This window comes from Laccaria bicolor, genomic scaffold (assembly GCF_000143565.1).
Source record: "Laccaria bicolor S238N-H82 LACBIscaffold_4 genomic scaffold, whole genome shotgun sequence".
In the NCBI taxonomy this organism is placed as follows: domain Eukaryota; kingdom Fungi; phylum Basidiomycota; class Agaricomycetes; order Agaricales; family Hydnangiaceae; genus Laccaria; species Laccaria bicolor.
This window is the reverse complement of record NW_001889875.1, coordinates 2,287,868-2,307,152: the sequence shown is the minus strand read 5'-3', so window position 1 is coordinate 2,307,152 and position 19,285 is coordinate 2,287,868. Positions and strand designations below refer to the sequence as shown.

Sequence of the window (19,285 nt, the reverse complement as noted above, 5' to 3'; positions counted from 1 at the left end):
GTTGGCAAAGTCACACGCATGTGATCCCATCCGGCCTCCCCTAAACCATTTAGTGCCAAAGAAAAATTGATATCTTTTTCAAAAACCATAATCTTCATCCTCACTCCCATGGCTAAATCAGACAAAAAAGAGAAGAAGGCTTCCACCAAGGTGAAGGAGGGAAAGAAAGCTGTCGCCCCCGCAAAACCTGCCGTCGTGTCGTCGAAAGAGATCTTGGAAAAGGCACATGTACGTCGTTATTCCTTTTTTTTAGACTTTTACTAAATGCCAACGTCGACTTAGAAAAAATCAAAAAAGGCTCCTGCGAAGCCCGTGAAGAAGGCTGAGAGCGATTCGTCGGACTCTGATAGCGACGACGAAAAGCCTGCTCCCAAAATCGTAGCTGTACGTCGTTTACCAAAAAATTATTTTTTATAAGCTGACATGTTTCAACAGGCAAAAGACGCCTCCTCCGAAGAGAGCAGTGAAAGCTCTTCAGAAGATGAAAAGCCCAAGTCCGCCCAGGTGAAGGCTGCCGCCCCTTCCCCTGCCAAAAAAACCCCAGCCAAGAAGGCATCTTCCTCTGAAGAGTCTTCAGAGTCTTCTGACGAAGAAGTTGCTGCCAAGCCCGTGAAACCCACGCCAACAAAAGCTGCCGCTCCCAAGCCAGCATCGTCCGACTCATCCGACTCATCATCTGACGACGACGACACACCCCCTGCCAAGGTGTCAAAAACTACCTCTGCAAAAGAAGCTCCCACAAAAAAGCCTGCTTCAAGTAGTGGCAGCGATTCTGAAGATGCATCTTCTGATTCTGATGAGGAAGATGGAGACGTCAAAATGGCCGATGCTACCGTAAATGGTTGTCAGTATTCTTTTTTTTCTCGCCCTCTGTTTTTACTCACCTTTCATTCCAGCATCGAAACGGAAGGCTACTGATGATGCCCAACCGCAACCCAAAAAAGTGAAACTTGCTAACGGCGACGCCGCACCCACTGGTGACGCTACCGAAGTGTCGCTGGCCGTCTTCGTCGGTCAGCTTTCATGGGCCGTCGACAATGACCGTCTGGCTCAAGAATTTGCTGACTGCGGTGAGATCGAGTCTGCGACTGTCCAGATGGACCGTAACACTGGCAAATCGCGTGGCTTTGGATACGTCCACTTCACCACACCGGACGCCGTCGAGAAGGCTCTCCAAATGAATGGACAGGAGATCGATGGTCGGGCCATCAAGGTCGACCGCAGTCTACCCCGTGACAAGTCCCAAGTGAGGGAGAAACGTGCACAGGCATTTGGGGACGAGGTCAGCGCACCGAGCAGCACCTTGTTCGTCGGAAATTTGAGCTTTGGCGTCACGGAGGATACCGTCTGGTCATTCTTCAATGACTATGGTGTTAAAAGCGTTCGCCTTCCCACTGATCGGGAAACTGGCCGCCCGAAAGGGTTCGGCTATGTGGAATTCGAGGATATTGATGGCGCGAAAAAGGCTTTCGAAGCCGCTAATGGGTCTGAGATTGAAGGGCGCTCAATTAGGCTCGACTATTCTCAACCCAGAGATTCATCTGGGGGTGGATTTGGTGGTGGCCGCGGCGGAGGTGGTCGTGGAGGCGGTCGCGGCGGCGGAGATAGAGGCCGCGGCGGTCGTGGGGGTGGCCGTGGTGGTGGTCGCGGCGGGTTTGGTGGGGGTGATCGAGGGTTTGGTGGGGGCGATCGTGGGTTTGGCGGTCGTGGTGGTGGTCGGGGACGTGGTGCACCCCGAGGTGGAGCGAGGCATGGTGGCATCGCCTCATTCGAGGGTAAAAAGACCACTTTCTAATGATCACGACCTTCTGCCCCCATCTTATTCAGAGTATATATCTTCAGCTTTCCGACATGTATATAATTATTCTACTTGGAGTACTGTTGCAGTACAAGTATGCAATTCAGACGTGCTTTGACTGATCAAATCGTTATGAGACGAGATTAAATGCATATCCTAATTAATGTATGTAGCTTGCGATAACACAACGAAGACGACGGAGCAACTACAAAACGAATACTGACAACAAATTACCAAGCCCTTACGGAGCCCTTTCCATAGCCTTTCGAACAGGATTGTTTGCCGGAGCCAAGGCACCACTCTTTTCAAGCCTGTCGAACAAAACAAAGAGTTTCTCCATTTCGTGCATCTTCTCATCGTCTGTCATATCAGAAAGACTTGGCGTGAGTTCGACAGTTTTGCCCGTAATAGGATCGATGGCAGTGCCAGACGACGTAGTAAGACTGGCATTTGAAGACCCGGGATCTTGTGCTGGGGCGCTCATTACGCCTTTATGAAATAGGAAGCCAGCAACGTTTCCATATCCAAAGAGGGCAGAAAGTGTAGTGGCTGAAGCAACGACGTTAGCAAAAAAACAATCGTGATGGAGAATTACAAACTTACCATTAGAATCAGACACGGCAAACAACATCTCTCCGACAGAGTCTTTTAATCTAGGATGATATACAGAGCTAAGTAACCTTAAACATCTTCCCAACAAATCCGGCCTCGACTCTAATGCTGAAGAGCGGTCGAGATCATCAGGAACTATCCATTGTCGGACCCGAACCCGACAGGTTTCGTCGGCTAGGCAAAGCCTGGTAACGAGTACTATTAGAGGTGAAAGAATGTCATCCAAAGAATCCATAGACTCCTCCTTGCAACGCTCCCTGACGGAAACGTCGTCACCGTCGATATCACCTGGGAAGTAGTGGGAGAAAGAAACTTCGAGAAGATCAAAGGTTCGCTGAACGATATCCGCTGTGGCGGATAAGTTGGGCGATGGAGATCGTGAAAGAGACTTGCGTCCGACGGCTAGGACGGAGAGCGCTCGATCAAGGGTGCTAAGCTTCGGCGCCGTTGGGCTATATCGAGTGGGCGAATCGCTGCGGCTGCTTGGGGTGGATGATTCCGTGCGCTGAGAAGTCGAAGAGGCTTTGGGAGTAGTAACGAGGGTATCACGCGACGATTGCGTTGCAGGGACGGCAAACCAGACAGGGCGGAGTGCCGGTGTAATGGGTATCGTGATTAGGGAATGAATTACGTGCGTTAGAGGAGCTGTGAGCGGGGATGGAAACGTTGGCGGCAAGGAGCTGAAGACTCGCAGAAGTGGAGGAAGAAGCCTGATTATCTAAATCAATGGGCCATATGGTCAATACTAAAGGTGGTGTACACACCCGTCAAGTTTTGGATTCCAAAAATCGCCCATAATGTTCTCACCGTCATTGGGGGTATCGGAATTTTGCGGCTCCGACTCTGATAGCTAGATGGTGTAAATACATGGATGTCAGAAGTCCACGGCGAAAGAACATGCCTTGGGGTAGTATAATAACAGGTTGAAAGTCAATTTGAGAAGATCAGACATAGCCTCTCTTGCCATTTTAGTTCCGCTTTGAATGGCAACGGTCAGGGAGTCCAACTTCGCCGCAATAATTTCAACCACTGTTCGGCCGTGGTGCTTTTCCTCAACAATGCTCTTGATATAGGACGTCCTAGAGGCCGTACACAAGAATAGAATGCGAGATAGAATAAAAATCCGATCAGGACCATTTGCTTTCTGGTTAGAAAGAATAGTCAATCGCCTCGATGTGGAAAGACACAGAGTAAGATTCACCTCAAGCATTCCAAGACATATTTGTCCTCCGCTCACGGCCTTTTCGATGAATGTAGAACGAGCCCGTTCGATCAAGAGAAGTGCATTGGCTATACACCGTAAAGCTTCGCTCGATGCCTCTGGGTCATCTTTGAAGGTGGCCGCCAGCGAGAGTAGTGTAGACAAATTAGCTGGTGAAGATAAGAAGTCGGAACCTGAGGGTTCTTTCCCAAGAGTCTTGACAGCCAAAAGAGCCTGCGCAGCATCTCGAGAGCTATAAGAGAAAGGCTGACAACCGATGGAAGGCAAAGTACCTTTTAAGGCCAGTCTGGATTTCATACCCGGAACTGATAGGTCTTGTAAAATGGCGCGAATGAGATCATTGCGCGTCGACTGGGTGAAAGAAAAGGGAGGCGCTGGCTTCAAAGGTTGATCATATATCTAATACGAGATGGAAAGTAAATAAAACCTTTGATGATAGAGTCCAAGATATCGGCAACGTCTGATCTGGGCGACGAGGAAGAGAGGTTGCTATACTGTTCAAGATATTCGAACATCATGCTTGTGATCCCCTGGGAGGTAGAGAGACGGGGAAAGAATGTACCAACTTGAAGTCGGGTGAAAAAGTATAAAGATGTAAAAGCTGACAAACAGTTGCTGTTGCCCGTTGCTAGGCTGCGGAATGTTGTGCGATAACTAAATGAATGAATGTAAAGATATACATTGCTATCTTGCAAACCACGCAGCACCCTCCCTGACAGTCCCTGACATATCCCACACAGCGACCAAGGCTTGGCGTAGACCCAGTGTTCACGTTGCTTCTCTCTTTGCTGGCGAGGATCAATCATGGATCATCACTAGGAATGAAATATTCTCCGAGATCTTAAGGTCCTTCCGAAATTTGCTTATCAGCCAGTGGTACAAGTTGACCATCGAGTTCCGGAAAGTTTTGAAGGAGGGCCTCATCAAGATATCTGTGGTAGGACTGGAAGAAGCTCAGCATCGACGCAAACCTGGTCCCAAAGCAACCCACATCTATTGCAGATATTTTACCATTCATGAACTGGTTTTCTGTAGCAGCTCGCTCAAGTCGGTCTTTCGTTAATTGCATGGGGTTTCGAGCGTTGTCGATGTCTGCTAAGACCTGCATGGGAATCATAGTGTGCACATGCTGGGCCATATCATCTATTGTTGCAAGATGGGTGATGACATTGTTACTATGGGGGTTCCTTAACAAGACGAACGACTCTTCAGGTATGGAACCTCACACTCGCAAACCGACTTGTTTCCCACCTCCTGGCTTATCACGTTCTTTTGTGGAGTCGTTGATAACAGTTGTACCAAGGTTGTAAAGGGCATTGGCAAGACCAAGAAGTTCCAACTCGAGATCGCCTTGCACGCCAGACGGCGCAGGAGACTGGGAGGATCTTGGAGAATCTGGCGCAGGTGGTTGTCGCGGCTGTGGCGCCATCTTGCAAGCACACGTGACAAGCACATCATTCAATTTGTTGTGCGTTGTTGCTCAAGAGCCTTGTAAGCAATCCAATTGGTTGAATCGTCCAATCTTATCTGCAGCCTATTTCTTTCTTCACAAGACGACCTTCTTCGCGACAGGCGATTTTCCGACTCTTACGGCCACCTCAAATTACTGAAAGGCAGCAAGATGATATCACAAGTCTCTCAACAACGCTCGAGCACATCCCACAAGTCTTTGGCAACCATGCACTCTATTGGACGGTTACACTCTTTCAGCTCTGAAGCTGACGGTGACCCAATAAAAGTCAAAATGACCCCGCGGGTAGCTGTGCGCGATAAAACACCTCATCGGTTCCAAGTCGTTCCTCTTCGCGAGATAAGCCAACGCCCTATTGACGGGGTGAACGCGTTGGCTCTACCCAACCTTCGACAAAATCAAAACCGGCTTCTAGGGAAAGTGGGGTCATCCACTACGTCGTCGAGTTCTCGTTTAACTCCGTCTCCTCCTTTGGTGGGTAATGTTTCTTTCCAATTTCCTGCACATAGTTCAATTGAAAGCTTACGCATCCCACCTCTGATGGAAATTCGTTCTCTCAAGGCATCTTCTTCGAAGCGCATCTGCAACGATACTTCTTCATTGGCCCGCCAACCCCTCACCGAACTGGACCAGAACGTGGAGCCGCCTGACCTTTCAGAGTTACACCTAGAAGATGCTACATCAAAACGCAAGAGACCACAGAGTCACTTTTCCTCTCTCAAGTCGTTTCCTAATCAAGCCGCTCTTTTACTTCCATCAACATCCCTATCTACTTCTTCACTCTCTCTTCAGGCTGTTGAGCACCGTCGTCAAGATGTCCATACTAAGTCCTCAAGTTCCATTTCTATCAATCAAAAGGCTTCGCCTCGCAGTCATCTCGAGGGCCGTACACCACGTCCTGTGCGCAAACAAACTATGACTCTGTCAGAAAATCTTTACGACGGTCGTCCTGAATACGTAAGCGAAGGAAACACGAAACCTACGATCAAACACCTCGAGACTGCTTGTCGCCCGTCATCCAAGCGTAACGCTATCTACAACCAGCCTTTGTACACGAATTTTCTCAGTCAAACCGATATTCCTAAATTGGTTGAAGATTCTCACAAGGGGGTATCGGACGCAACCACTGATTTCGCTGCACTTGATGGACGTCAAGAGAACACCTGCCTGCAACCCCCTCCTGTCTATGGCGAGAGGCTGCACGAACGATCTTCAGATGTTGGAGAAGAGGATCCCGAAAATGTCGACACAACCATCTCTCCAAGCGCATCCCATCAAGAAAACACATTGTTGAAATCGTTACTGCCTAAACTGCTGCCAACCCAGCCACTGCGCTGCTCTCGCACTCATTCTGTTCGTGTGAAGCCGTTTTCTGAGGGAAAGGTGGTCTACTCAAACATCGTGCTCGAGTTGATGTCAGATATTGACAAGGAGCTCGAAGGGTGGAGGAATTTGCTTCAACACTAACAGTAGAATTTTTTTTTCATTATTATCGATTTGTCTGCTCTATGTCATTATATACACGTTTCGTGCACTCAGCACAGCACAACCTTGTCACCGGTCCGGGCGCTCAGAGCCTGGTTCTCGTGCAAGCGTTTCTATGCAAGACTACTGTGCTCGAATGATAAGTAAGCCGCGATGTCAAGTCCTATCAATGTAAGTATCATCGTCACAGAGGTCAGTTTTATTGATCAACATCACGTGATACGATCGTACAAATTAGACGCCGAATCCCGACACAGGGCCGTCGGAGCAAATCCGATCGGTCGGCCGATAAATGAGGCGATAGCAAAGTATATAGCATATGAAGTCCAAACTCTGCAGCCCAGTCACTACTTGTACCACCATGCCATCTGCTATTCCTACGCCGCGCACCCTTTACGACAAGATTTGGGATGATCATGTCGTGTGCGTCTACAGTCGTCTACAGCCTCCAAATTGTGAAACTAATATTCTGATAAACAGTGACCTGAAGGAGGATGGACTGGCGCTAATTTATATCGATCGGTAGGTGTTGTACAACTCATCAATCGGTTTGGTTTGTGTTCACACCCCCCATAGTCATCTTGTTCACGAAGTTACGAGCCCACAAGCATTCGAGGGACTGTGCGTTGACATTTCGAGTAGGATAAGCTATGTGCTGACATTTTGTAGACGAAATGCAGGACGTTCAGTTCGTCGCCCTGATTGTACCCTGGCCACAGTCGACCACAACGTTCCGTCCGTTGATATTTTCCTTTCGATGTCGCCCTGCTGAATTTTGACTCAAGAACTGCCTCGCGAAAGAATTTTACATCAGTCGAGAGTTTTATTGCGGAACCGGACTCGCGCGCGCAGTGCGCTGCCTTGGAAGACAACGTGAAAGAATTTGGGTTGACATATTTTGGGATGAAAGACCGAAGACAAGGTACGTGCATTGCATAATTTCATAAAAACACTCTAATGAGCGATGTAGGCATCGTTCATGTTATTGGACCCGAACAAGGCTTCACTGTAAGTTCTAGTCTTCTTTATGAAACCGTGGACTGAAGAAAATAGCTCCCTGGTATTACTTGTGTATGCGGTGATTCTCACACTTCAAGTGAGCGAGCACAAAGACTATGCCACGACATTGATCGCTAACTTTGAACTCGTTAGCACATGGGGCTTTTGGTTCGCTTGCATTCGGTATCGGTACATCGGAGGTCGAGCATGTTTTGGCCACACAAACGTTGTTGCAGAAGAAAGGGAAGAACATGCGAATTACTGTCGATGGTGAACTGCATGAAGGGGTTACGTCCAAGGATGTCATTCTCCATATCATTGGAGTCATTGGGACCGCAGGTGGGACAGGTTGCGTCATTGAGTACGCGGGTTCAGTCTTCCGCGGCTTTAGCATGGAGGCGCGCATGAGCGTTTGTAATATGAGTATCGAGGCTGGTGCCCGTGCGGGAATGATCGCTCCCGACGATGTCACCTTCAATTATCTTCGCAATCGCCCCCTTGCTCCGAAAGGAGATGAGTGGGATCACGCAGTAACGTACTGGAGATCTCTCAAAACCGACGAAGGCGCCAGGTTTGACATTGAAGTTAACATCCCCGCATCCGACATCATTCCTACCGTTACGTGGGGCACATCTCCGCAAGATGTTGTCCCAATCACTGGCTCTGTCCCCGATCCTAGTAAAATGTCTGATTCCGTGAAGCGCGCTTCGGCAGAGCGTTCCTTGGCGTATATGGGACTCACGGCTAATACACCCATGGAAGAGATCAAGGTTGACAAAGTCTTCATTGGTTCATGTACGAACAGTCGTATTGAAGATCTTCGATCTGCCGCCAAAATCGTACTGGCTGCTGGGCCTGATGCTAAAGTTGCCCCTGGCGTCATTGCCATGATTGTTCCAGGCTCTGGCCTTATCAAGCAACACGCGGAGGCGGAGGGGCTGGACGTCGTTTTTAAACGTGCAGGATTTGACTGGCGTGAAGCTGGATGTTCAATGTGTTTAGGCATGAATCCCGACCAGTTAGCTCCGGGCGAGCGGTGTGCTAGCACAAGCAACCGCAATTTCGAAGGCCGACAAGGTGCTGGTGGTCGCACCCATCTACTCAGCCCAGCTATGGCTGCTGCCGCTGCGATCACAGGGAAATTGACGGATGTTCGTAAATTTATTGGTCAGATTGCGAACGAGAACATTGCTGCTGCCCCAAAGTTGAAATTGGTCAATGCTAGCGACTTTCAGGACGAGCCCCAAGCATCACCTTCACCGGCAGCGAAACAGTCATCCGACGGCACCACTTCCGCCTTGCCTGCCGTAACTTCGCCCTCTTCTGTCGAGAAATTCGTCATTTTGAGGGGCATCGCGGCCCCACTTCATATCGAGAATGTCGACACTGACATGATTATTCCAAAGCAGTTCCTCAAAACCCTCAAGAGGACTGGTCTTGCCGAAGCTCTGTTCTACACGTTGCGTAAAGATCCACATACGGGCAAAGACACCAATTTCATCTTGAATCGCGTCCCTTACGACCAATCGAAGATTCTTGTTTCCACTGGAAAGAACTTTGGGTGTGGAAGCTCGCGTGAGCATGCACCATGGAGCCTGTAAGCTTCCAACGAGCAATGTAGCTCAACACCAACTGACTTTTCTTCAGAAACGACTTTGGAATTCGTTGTGTCATCGCCCCAAGCTTCGCCGACATCTTCAAAAACAATGCGATGCAGAATGGGATGTTGCCTGTTGCAGTTTCGGAGGAAGACTGTCGTGTGCTGGCTAAGGATGCGGAAGCAGGACTAGAGTTAGAGGTTGATCTTGAAGCGGAGGAAATACGTCGTCCAAACGACCAACCATCAGTCAAGTTCACGACTGATCCTTTCCGACGGCATTGTTTGTTGAACGGGCTGGATGATATTGCGCTGACGATGCAGCAAAGGGGGTCGATCGAGAGTTTTGAGAAGACGAGGAGTGAGCTGTGGCCATGGCTAGATGGGTTTGGATATCAAGGCAAGATTCCTATTGGAGCTGCAAAGCGAATAAAGAAGACAGATTGGTGATAGCCAAGTAATATTTACATAACATGTTTTCACGGCATTTTCCGATATTACTCAACACTTGTTACCAACATCTTCAACGTTGTCCACAACAAGTCCACAATGCCTTTGGCTCCTCACATGAACAACGTCGAGCCTCCAAATGTTGGCTTCGAGCCCATTACAGCTACCACAAGTAATCCTCGTCCTCTCAAGAAGAAGGGGCAACAAGCATCATCTTCGGTCGCTCCAACTTTGCTCAAGCCTCCTAACCAGGATAATCAGCAAAAGAAGGTTTTGCGTCGCTCAAGCAAGCCCATAATAAATTGGTTTCAGCGCAAGTTGTCCGGAACCGTTAAAGCTAAGCGTGTAGAAAATGTTCCCCTTACTATTGCAGACCTTGGCATGGGACGCGCTGGACAAAATCCTGTTCGTGTGGCTGGTCGTGTCGCCTCATCGCCATTGCCATCACCCTCGTATAATGGTGGAAGGCATCAATCCAGATTGGATTCTGCTGCTCTTTCAAAGCGTAGGACCATATCTTTATATGAAGATGACGAGTTCCGTGGTTCCATGCAGTCATATGGCGATGATAACATTTCAGTGGATCGATCTTCCTTTGCCCGCGATTCCTTGTGGTCACCGAGCGCTTTGGAAGCAGATGACGACGCTTCTGTGCGACCATTACCCCCCAGCACACCTCCCTCGCCCTCCCCCTCTCGATCATCTTCATCATACCTTTCGGACCCCCGAACCTTCCGTAGCATAGCAGCTAGCACGAAGCCCACTACTCTCATGAGCATCGATTTAAATGGAAACGGTATGGCGCACATCGCACAGGCGCCTCCTACGACTTCAACACACCTTCATCGCATCGCCCCACATGTGAGGCAGTCATCTTCTTTGAGCAACCCAGGACATCTGGGAAACGGGACGTCTATAACTTTTTCGACCCTTCCTGCCCAACCATCATCTCGCACGTCGTCGTTGCGCAATCCGGGCAGCCTGAATTCATTAAATCTCAATTTGCAACATAACAGTCTCTTCAGCGGCGGCACATTGTCTCCCGTTCAGGCGCCCTTGCACACCACCCATCATCCTCGTAACAATCCACGCCCTTCCTCACCTCCTCTTGATAATGCTTCTATGCTAACGTTGGCCTCGTCGGCGTACGCCATGCCAGGCCGATTTGGCCCACAAGGTTATAGTTCGACCGCCTCGGCGATTGGGGATTCGCTTTCTCAGGATGGAGTGAGTCTGTCGTATCCAGACGCCGAAAGCACAAGTCAGTTCGTTCTTGAGGATGATGATCGATTGGAGGAAAGGGATGTAGATGCCAGTGTGAGAGCACTCAGGCCGAGGAGCTCAAGGAGGGGGAGTTGGGAGAGTGAAGCCAGTCGGTGGAGCGCACGCGTCCAGTTGGGAACAGCAACCTCTTCCTTGGCGAGGGACCGAAGTTTGTGGACCACCAATAGCATCAGGACCGGCGGATTGAGTGCCGGAGATGGGGAAGCTCATCAGCGCTCCGAAGATGTGGTCCACGATTCCGACTCCACACACGCAGATAACGCCAGTGGAATGGAAACTTCTGTATACACGTCAGAGCCCGCTGAGGATGCGGATATGAATAAAGCGTTACTCGACACAGTTGAAGGTTCTGGTGAGCCTGAAGACGAGCAGCCTGAGAAAGACCCGCCTAAATTGCCAATAGCAACACACCGCCTGTCTTCGGATACCATCGCTCATCCCGCCGCCATAATCTCAAGCCTGCCCAGTACACCGGACGCGACAGCGGGCCCCTGAATGTTTCAAGTGGCTCACCTCCTTCTCACTCTGTTCGTCCATCCTTTCGTCCCACTTTTTCTTTTTTGTCTTCGGCATGCAATGTACATCACTTGTACACCTTACTTTCTCTCTGTATTCCCATGTATATACGTAGAATGTTACTTATGCACCATATTATTGAACGTCAGCCAACTATGCTACGGTACATATGGTGGTAAGCAGAGCCAAACAACTCCGCACAACGCCGCAAAGACTGAGAATGTGGCAGTCAAAACATTCATCGAACTTGCATCTTTTCTTGATGCACTGCGCATCTTGACTTGTCATTTTTGAGCAATACTCAATCTCGACACGGAATGTCTTCAACCCCACGCGAAGTTGGCACACTCATTGTCGTTGTTCTCAAAGCAGTGCGTTAATGCCACCCAATCATGCATTGCGCGCTCAACAAATCTACTTCTCTAGAACCATCTTCCAAACAAGAGACACATCGGCAAGCAGGATCCATACTGCCTTGTCGTGGTAAATGGTGAGAAACGAAGAACCAAGGCTATCAAACGTGGTGGTCAACATCCAGAGTGGGACGAAGAAATCAGGTTTACTCTCTATGAAGACGTGGAGGACGTGCTGGCTCGAACCGCTAAAGGAGATGGGACTCCTCCTCCTCCTCCTCCAAAGGGTGCCATGGTTCAGAAGAAAATTAAAGGTGGCAAGACTATGAAACTGGCTTGCTACGCCGATGACCCCCGTGAACCCGATCTCATTGGTGAAACCATTGTCGATTTGACGGAGGTTTTGACCAAAGGAGAGACAGACGGTATGGCCTCTCAATTCATGATGAATCCTCCAGGATCTCACAACCGTATCCGTGTCCAGAGTGGTTTACTTTGACGAATAAAGATAAATTTGCAGGTAAAGTTTACTTGGAGCTGACTTTCTGGTCGAACGTCAGTAGACATTGATCATTGCTCTTTTCGTAGCTAATGTATTGTTACAGGAACCTGTTCCGGAAAAGAAATTGACGCCGAAGCCCACCAAAGCGAACAAACAATATGGAGGCCCAGGTTCTTTCGTCCCGTCAGGTGAACCCTCACCTGCGCATTCATCGAGGGTAGCATCAACAAGTGGTGCATACGCCCATTCTCGCCAAACATCGGAAACGCTGCCTTCCTCATTACGGCCCTCAGGTTCCGCCCATCTTGACCTCTACGTCGCCCCATACGAGCAGAGAAGCAAAATTTTGCCAGTCGATATCCTTGCCCGTGATTTTGAAGAATTTGGAGTGGCTGAACCACATCGCCGAAGAGACAGTCTTCCAGTAGGTCTCATTTATCATTTACCATCCAGATATCTCACCGTAGCTTAAAGCCTGTCCCAACTGGGTACGGACATCGCCCACAGTCAACTGCATCGACCCTCACATCCTACCACTCATACGGGCACGAGCCGTCCATATCTGATGCATCTTCTCTGTACTTGTATGATCGGCCATTGACACCTCCAGGTCAGTCGTCGCATGTTCAGAACTCGTTGCCTGGTCCCATGCAAACCTACTCCCCGCACAATTCCTACCAACCTCCATACGACCCCGTGCCCCAACCGGCATATCAAACTCCAACCCGTGGCCCGCGACATAGCATGCCCACGTCCTCTTCGGGGTTCGTTCCTCTTCAATCGTCAGGGTTTGTGCCTTTACAACCCCCGCTTTCCGAGAACTCTAGCTTTGCTCCGTCCGTATCGTATACTCCTTCGCCGTCGGGCTACAACGCCGCTCAATTTCTCCCGACGTACGCACCACCCCCTCCCCAGACACCAATGCCAACAAACTATCTGCCGCCGTCAAGTTCAGGAACCTTCCTTCAACAGCCTTTCACCACCTCTCAATCCTTCGGATATTCTCAGTTCACTATACCACAGTCAACGTCAGCTCCGCCTCAGCAATATCTACCAGCGACTCAATCCCCTGTATCTCTTACCTTGCAGACAAATCCAGCACCTCCACAAACGTATCAGAATTATCCAACAACCCCATCAATATCCCATGATAACCTTTTACCCCACCCTCCTGCTCCCCCCATGAATTTTCAACCCGGAAATAGCAATGGTAGTTCTCGTCCTCTCCCACAACAACCTCAGCTTGTATATACCCAACCGCCCGTTCAAGTTGCCACTCCACCGTCAGGAAACTCCCCGCAGCACCTAAGTTCGTATAGCCCTACGCAGACTGGCAACGTGTTCCCCAACAACACTTACTCAACCATACCGCCTCCCCCGCCCTTGCAATATAGCACAGAACCCCAGCTGTACACCAGTTCTCAGGCTGTGGTCCCTCCTCCCCCTCCTCCTCCACCTCTCATTAATACACAACCACGACGTCATGCAAGTTTACCTCACCCGCCCGTTCTATACCAACAACCACAGCCGCCGGTGTTCCAACCTCCTCCTCCTCCTCCTCCTCCCCCTCTCACAGAATCCTATACTCACGCTCAACCTCCCCCTCCCCCGCTGCCTACCCACGACAGCAAACAGAATTTTACTTTGGGCCCCCCTCCCAAACCTCCTGCGCCAGTGGTGGACAACCACTGGTCACCTCAACAATCACAACAGAACGGCTATACAGCCCAGGCGTATTGAACGCTACGACTTTGGGAAACATATACTAAATCTGGCTTGCCACTCACTCAGCTTTCATTGTTTTCTTTCTCACGGACTTGTTTTACGTCGCTGCAATCATAATTGACCATTTTTCTAGAGATTATCCTACAATTGGCAGCATGTAGCAGGCAGGTGTTCAGTCACCTTCTATAGATAAATAAAATCTTTTGGAACTGTGTGCCCCCCAGACACATTATGATTCTGACGCCTGTCGTTCGCGTGCTTCCCTCCACTTCGCGATCTCGGTTTCGGTGCCAACTAAACCCTGCCGAGCAAGATCCAATCTTGCTTCACGTCTAATGACAGCTTCTTCCCTACGGCGCATAGTTTCGTGAGTCAAAAGAGCGCTTTCAGCACCAAAAACAAGTCCAAAGATGGTGACTATCTGACCCGATAAAGAAGTGATGAAAGTTTATGGTCAGACCGCACGCACATCCAGATACAATGAAGCCTTTGAAAGCGAGTGTTTGCCGCCTTTCATAAAGATTCAACAATACTGTTTAGATGGCGACGTTTTTATGAGCACTCACCTAAATACGGGCCATCCATGATGTGCAATAATTGCTAAACCAACACCAATGGCGGTCGATCTCAACGCTCCCTATGCAATTCTGGTAGGCTTCGGGTTGTCAAACGAAGTGAGAGCGTTGGACAAACTTGAATGGCAGCTTTTGACTGAATTTCATAAGCCTCATCCACATCTTCCTGTTGTCGCCTGCGAGTGGACATGGCCAGGTCACACTTCGCTCTGTGCTTGTCCTTGTTATCTTTCCGAGGTCAAGGCCAAATTCCACCAGCACCATCCTGGTAATGAACCATCAACGTCAAAGTCTACCCCGAAAACGAATTCTCGAAACCTACGATGCTCCTGAACCAAAACGTCCTCAGCTGTATTCTATATATGAACAATTTCCGCAATTAAGGGACCCAGACAAGAAGCTGATTGCACCTCCGGTTGTTTTGTGAGTCCTCTGTATAGTGCTTACCATTATCGTAGAAGTTGACACAAACCTAGCCAGGATGGAATAATAGCCTGTCAAAAACCGGTCCCAGTGCAAATACAGCCAATCAGTCGCTCCTCAATCTCAACTGGTTCTACGCCTCTGGATCCTATAAACGTCGATGATTTAGATATTGAAGGACGCCCCGAGAAATCCTTTGTGCAAACGGGACCAAATAGTTTGGGTGCTTCAACGTCCTCGCAGCGCTGCTTCGATCCACCCTCATTAAATGACCACGTAGCGTTTGACCCAAATCGGGGCCTTTTAGACAGCATGAAAATACACGGAAATACCTTGAAATTAACATTTCATCAAGGAGGAATGACATGCGAGGATGTTTCAGTGTTTCTGCAAAGGACTGGTTTGAGCGCTTCAGAGTCAGCTCCATTTTCACTTTGGTATCAACATCCACTGGCATTCTGACAGGTCACGCAGAGTTGATATACTTGATGAACGAACCGCACGCTTCCAATTCAGCCACCCACATGTCGCTGCCACCGCATTTTTTATGCTCATGGGCTATGTTCGGAGCAAGCCAGAAACTCAACCGAGTTCATCCCGGCGTGATATTATCGATCTGCGAGAATCGCCAGCACCAGGCATCGAGGATGCGCATGTCGACGCAGCTAGTTCTTCTGGTTCAGGAGCTGCGCCGATGTCTTCGCACCTCGTCGTAAGTCCAGACCACCAGGATAAAGTTATAAAGCGTTCCCATGCCATAGATGATATTTCCTGGGACGAAGAACATGAAGAACAAGGCAATTTATCAGACCGAGTCGCTGAGAGCGTTGGCTCGGAATGCGATTCAGAAGACGGGGAGAACTACATTGACAAGGAAGCTCAACCATGTAATCGCAAGTCTGGCGCATCCCCACCAGAGGCTGGTGTTCCTCCAACACCCATACACCGCCCAAGAGTGCGACAGGTGGTCATCTCAAGCGACGGAGCATCCAGCTCCAGAACTTCTACAGGATCGACATCCAACGCCGGAACGATGGCTCCCCCCAGTAAACCAACCCCTGGAAGAAGCTTGCTCTTACTGCCCAAAACGCCTAATAACAAACCGAGGCGGGTCCTTGTTCCGATGTCTGATCTACCCTTTGTTACTGTTTCCATGCGAGCGGACGTGCAGTTCTGGCACAGAACACGAAAGTCGGTTTTGCCCTTTTTTTCTTCTTTGTGGACCATTCATTCATTGAGCATTTTAGACACCGACTTTCAGCCTTCTCAATTCCCAGTGGAGATAACTTTCGTCATGTCGTGGATGCTTGTCTCGTCAAAGAAAATATCGCAGTAATTGGGTACGCTAACGGTCCATGTGATATTTCAATACTTCGTCTTGTTGAGGTATGGCGAGGCTGGTGTGTTGGTTGCTGTGTGGATTTTTTACTCCCATTCGGCAGGACGAGGCTCCAGCTCTTTCTGAATCCTCGCACCGCCCCCATACAGGATCCGACCAATCACGCACCCCATCGATTCGATGTGGCTTGAGCTGTCTGTCACCTTTGTTCTCTGCCAATGAATCCGTTCAATTCTTTACGGGGGGGCACGACAAATCCATTAGGCTCTGGACTTTGCACCCAGATAATCTGGCACTTGCTTCAAGTGAAAGCATAAGCAAGATCGGTACTATCCCAAGCACCCTCGCCGCTGTGGAAACAACGCTTTATGTTGGCACTGGTCAAAAGATTCTGACCCTCGATATTGACCACCCTACAGCGAGGCCGAGACAAGCCCGGTGCGGCAACGCTGTGAGCCAAATACATGTCCACGACAGGAATGTCTTTATAGTTGAGGTTAACTTCCCGACTGCGCTTGCTAGACGGTGCTTCTATGTGTATACAGCTCTGCTGACAGTTTTATTTGTAGACCAACCATCTTGACCACCAGGTTCAGATCTGGGATAAGCGCGCCAGTGGCTTTGACAGACCGCCTAAGCTCCAGCTAGGTTACAGACACACGGGTACCCTATCCCTTTCCAGCTGTTCAAAAGGAGGCGCCCTCCACTCTTATTTCGTCAAGGGCTATCCAGATGGCGGTGTTTGCTTTTGGGATTTCCGAAATGTCAAGGTTGTACGGCAGTCATATTAAGAAAAGCACCCACTAAAGTTTCTTCGGCAATACAATAGAGGCCACTCAGGACACAGCACATGTTATCAGACTCAGTCATACACGCGGTCATGACTGATCAGAATATTATCTGCTACAGCAAGCAGTGCCTCCATTTTCTAGACCCAGAATAGAGACCTGTTTCGGGGTTTGGGTCGTTTTGGTCAATGACATATATAAGTAAATACATGGAACTGTTCAATGCTCATTTTTTGGGAAATCTTTCTTAAATCGATTCCTTTTTTCATTGATTTGAGAAGATGCGCTGATGCATCCATGAAATATATTGCACAGTAAAACAAGAGATAGGGGTATGATTGAAGGGTTAATCTGTCTCGGACCAACCACCTAGCTCTACTGCAAATGCAACAGCCAGCTTGGAAAACTCCAACATATGAGAGAAACTGAACTCGTCAGAAATGTCGATGCGGCTGTGAACGCATTATATGCATTAGGTAGGACAGGCATTGGTGTGAGGTGTACTGACTCGTTGGCGCTATGGATATGCTTGTTCGAATTTTCAAACGTGCTCTCTGCGAGAGAGTAAGTTTTGCTATTCAATCCTTGAATAGAGATGCCTTACCAATGGTAAAAACCGAAGGGTATCCTGCCTTCCTCCATGAGGCGCTGAATGGGGAGAAACTTGAATACGTGAGCGACGGGAGCTCATCAAGAACTTAACTGATCACTGCAAGCGTATCCGCATCTGGTCTACATACAAGAGTAGTTTATGAGTGTCACAGCTCCTTCATTAGCCCGTCAAAACTTACCGGTACATAAGGGATATCAAGGTATGTGTCCACAATGTCCATGTTGAATTTGGTAAGACTGTACATGGTTCAGGCCAAGGAATAAGCAAAATCGTGAGGAATGACCTTGGATCAGTGAAGTCAGTAATTATGCCGACTTCCTCTCGCGTTCCGCGCTGGAGAATACAAAAGGTTTGAGAAGGGTGGGGTAAGATCCAATAGAGATTTACCTTGACCCAAGCTGTCATATCAAACTTGAATCCGGTAAGGCTAGTTTGACCGATCGAGAAAGACATCCCCGCATACCTGGCTCATTGCAATAACATTCACGGAACGGGACTGATAGTCTTTTGCGACAGCTTGGGAACCGAGAAGACCTCCTTCCTGTGTCGAGTCAGAATGCGTGACGCATTGAAGCAGGTGAAGCAAGAACCTCGGCAGAGTACCAATGGAATTCGACTGAGCGTACTGGATGGAAATCAGCGGCAATCAAGCCACGATACGCTTCCAAAATGGTAACACTTCCGGAGCCATCGTCTGTAAACGGAGATCAGTAGCGACAGCAAGGCAAGACGATTGCATACCGTCCGCTCCTGATATTCCATGGTGGCAAGTTAATTTGATGAAGAGATAACACAAGCTTACCAGGAGCAGGCAGGAAAGGCCACATGTTTGTACTGCCGACATTGGTCAGTGAGGCGACACAACCGTGTGTTCGAGGTACATTACCTGTCTTGATGGGCACCAATAATAACAACACCATCGTCATCAGTCGAAGAGCCATTGATGCGAACGATCTGGCAGAATGGCATTATGACACCAATAGAATGTATAAAGTAAGTACGAACGATAGTATGTTGGCCCCAAGGATGGGTAAACTCTGTCAAGGTAATCAGTTTACGAAGAGACTTCGACGCATTCTCCGCGGTGATCTGCTACAGCCATCGAATCAGATGATTGCTTCCAGTGATCACAACCTGACCTGTGATATCTTCGAAAGGAGCCATGCCTGGCTTTCTTTCCCGGTCTGAAAACGAATCTTTGAGCGAACACCACGTTGCAAAAAGCCGTTGACTGTTTACGTCACTGCGATAATCTGCAATCACATCAGTTCAAGGGTCCCGCGAACATTGGAAAGGATGGGTTTACATCTTGTGCGGAAGCTTGAGAATTTCTCCAGATTCTCCTTCGGTCCTTTCGTGGACAAGGTCTTTAATATCGGCTTGACCCTCTCTGTGGCGTTTGGTGCGTGGAACACATCTAGGGTCTGTAAGAGATGACACGACAGAGAACAGCATGTGCCCACAATTGGTCTGGAGGCTAGAACGGGCAGAAGAGCTCAAGTCCTGCGCTTCGGTTCTAGAAGAACCGGTGTC

The 19,285-nt window shown here is 49.1% G+C and overlaps 9 protein-coding genes across 9 annotated transcripts; 7 read left to right on the top strand and 2 right to left on the bottom strand.

The window, feature by feature from the left end:
• Positions 1–1,003: 1,003 nt before the first annotated feature.
• LACBIDRAFT_147552 (uncharacterized protein) lies at positions 1,004–1,657 on the top strand (the record flags this gene model as incomplete). Its single annotated transcript, XM_001877181.1, has 1 exon — positions 1,004–1,657. A coding segment is annotated over one exon (654 nt), but the record flags the coding sequence as incomplete, so codon positions are not given.
• Positions 1,658–2,039: 382 nt separating this feature from the next.
• Positions 2,040–4,150, bottom strand: LACBIDRAFT_312013 (uncharacterized protein; the record flags this gene model as incomplete). Its single annotated transcript, XM_001876743.1, has 7 exons — positions 2,040–2,347; positions 2,402–3,120; positions 3,175–3,260; positions 3,312–3,554; positions 3,612–3,856; positions 3,905–4,006; positions 4,060–4,150. The coding sequence occupies 7 exons, from the start codon at positions 4,148–4,150 to the stop codon at positions 2,040–2,042; spliced, it is 1,794 nt and encodes a 597-aa protein (XP_001876778.1).
• Positions 4,151–4,648: 498 nt separating this feature from the next.
• On the top strand, positions 4,649–4,942 carry LACBIDRAFT_312012 (uncharacterized protein; the record flags this gene model as incomplete). Its single annotated transcript, XM_001877180.1, has 1 exon — positions 4,649–4,942. The coding sequence occupies one exon, from the start codon at positions 4,649–4,651 to the stop codon at positions 4,940–4,942; it is 294 nt and encodes a 97-aa protein (XP_001877215.1).
• Positions 4,943–5,310: 368 nt separating this feature from the next.
• On the top strand, positions 5,311–6,570 carry LACBIDRAFT_323813 (uncharacterized protein; the record flags this gene model as incomplete). The annotated part of the gene is made up of 1 exon (XM_001877179.1): positions 5,311–6,570. The coding sequence occupies one exon, from the start codon at positions 5,311–5,313 to the stop codon at positions 6,568–6,570; it is 1,260 nt and encodes a 419-aa protein (XP_001877214.1).
• Positions 6,571–6,949: 379 nt separating this feature from the next.
• LACBIDRAFT_292982 (uncharacterized protein) lies at positions 6,950–9,706 on the top strand (the record flags this gene model as incomplete). Its single annotated transcript, XM_001877178.1, has 10 exons — positions 6,950–7,011; positions 7,069–7,110; positions 7,165–7,209; positions 7,258–7,323; positions 7,374–7,510; positions 7,559–7,596; positions 7,642–7,684; positions 7,741–8,738; positions 8,823–9,184; positions 9,235–9,706. 10 exons carry the CDS (start codon positions 6,950–6,952, stop codon positions 9,632–9,634), a joined length of 2,193 nt encoding a protein of 730 aa, XP_001877213.1. The 3' UTR covers positions 9,635–9,706.
• A 27-nt stretch (positions 9,707–9,733) lies between these two features.
• Positions 9,734–11,482, top strand: LACBIDRAFT_292981 (uncharacterized protein; the record flags this gene model as incomplete). Its single annotated transcript, XM_001877177.1, has 1 exon — positions 9,734–11,482. One exon carries the CDS (start codon positions 9,734–9,736, stop codon positions 11,411–11,413), a length of 1,680 nt encoding a protein of 559 aa, XP_001877212.1. The 3' UTR covers positions 11,414–11,482.
• A 269-nt stretch (positions 11,483–11,751) lies between these two features.
• Positions 11,752–14,029, top strand: LACBIDRAFT_292980 (uncharacterized protein; the record flags this gene model as incomplete). Its single annotated transcript, XM_001877176.1, has 5 exons — positions 11,752–11,805; positions 11,861–12,272; positions 12,308–12,342; positions 12,393–12,713; positions 12,743–14,029. 5 exons carry the CDS (start codon positions 11,752–11,754, stop codon positions 14,027–14,029), a joined length of 2,109 nt encoding a protein of 702 aa, XP_001877211.1.
• A 599-nt stretch (positions 14,030–14,628) lies between these two features.
• LACBIDRAFT_323809 (uncharacterized protein) lies at positions 14,629–17,142 on the top strand (the record flags this gene model as incomplete). Its single annotated transcript, XM_001877175.1, has 7 exons — positions 14,629–14,688; positions 14,786–15,012; positions 15,066–15,428; positions 15,478–16,058; positions 16,274–16,412; positions 16,616–16,802; positions 16,921–17,142. The coding sequence occupies 7 exons, from the start codon at positions 14,629–14,631 to the stop codon at positions 17,140–17,142; spliced, it is 1,779 nt and encodes a 592-aa protein (XP_001877210.1).
• Positions 17,143–17,485: 343 nt separating this feature from the next.
• On the bottom strand, positions 17,486–19,140 carry LACBIDRAFT_246070 (uncharacterized protein; the record flags this gene model as incomplete). Its single annotated transcript, XM_001876742.1, has 16 exons — positions 17,486–17,591; positions 17,648–17,693; positions 17,744–17,787; positions 17,843–17,871; positions 17,931–17,988; positions 18,036–18,085; positions 18,140–18,163; positions 18,216–18,293; positions 18,343–18,446; positions 18,494–18,502; positions 18,555–18,586; positions 18,639–18,706; positions 18,758–18,829; positions 18,892–18,936; positions 18,992–19,005; positions 19,059–19,140. Coding segments are annotated over 16 exons (861 nt in total), but the record flags the coding sequence as incomplete, so codon positions are not given.
• Between the last annotated feature and the right edge of the window lie 145 nt (positions 19,141–19,285).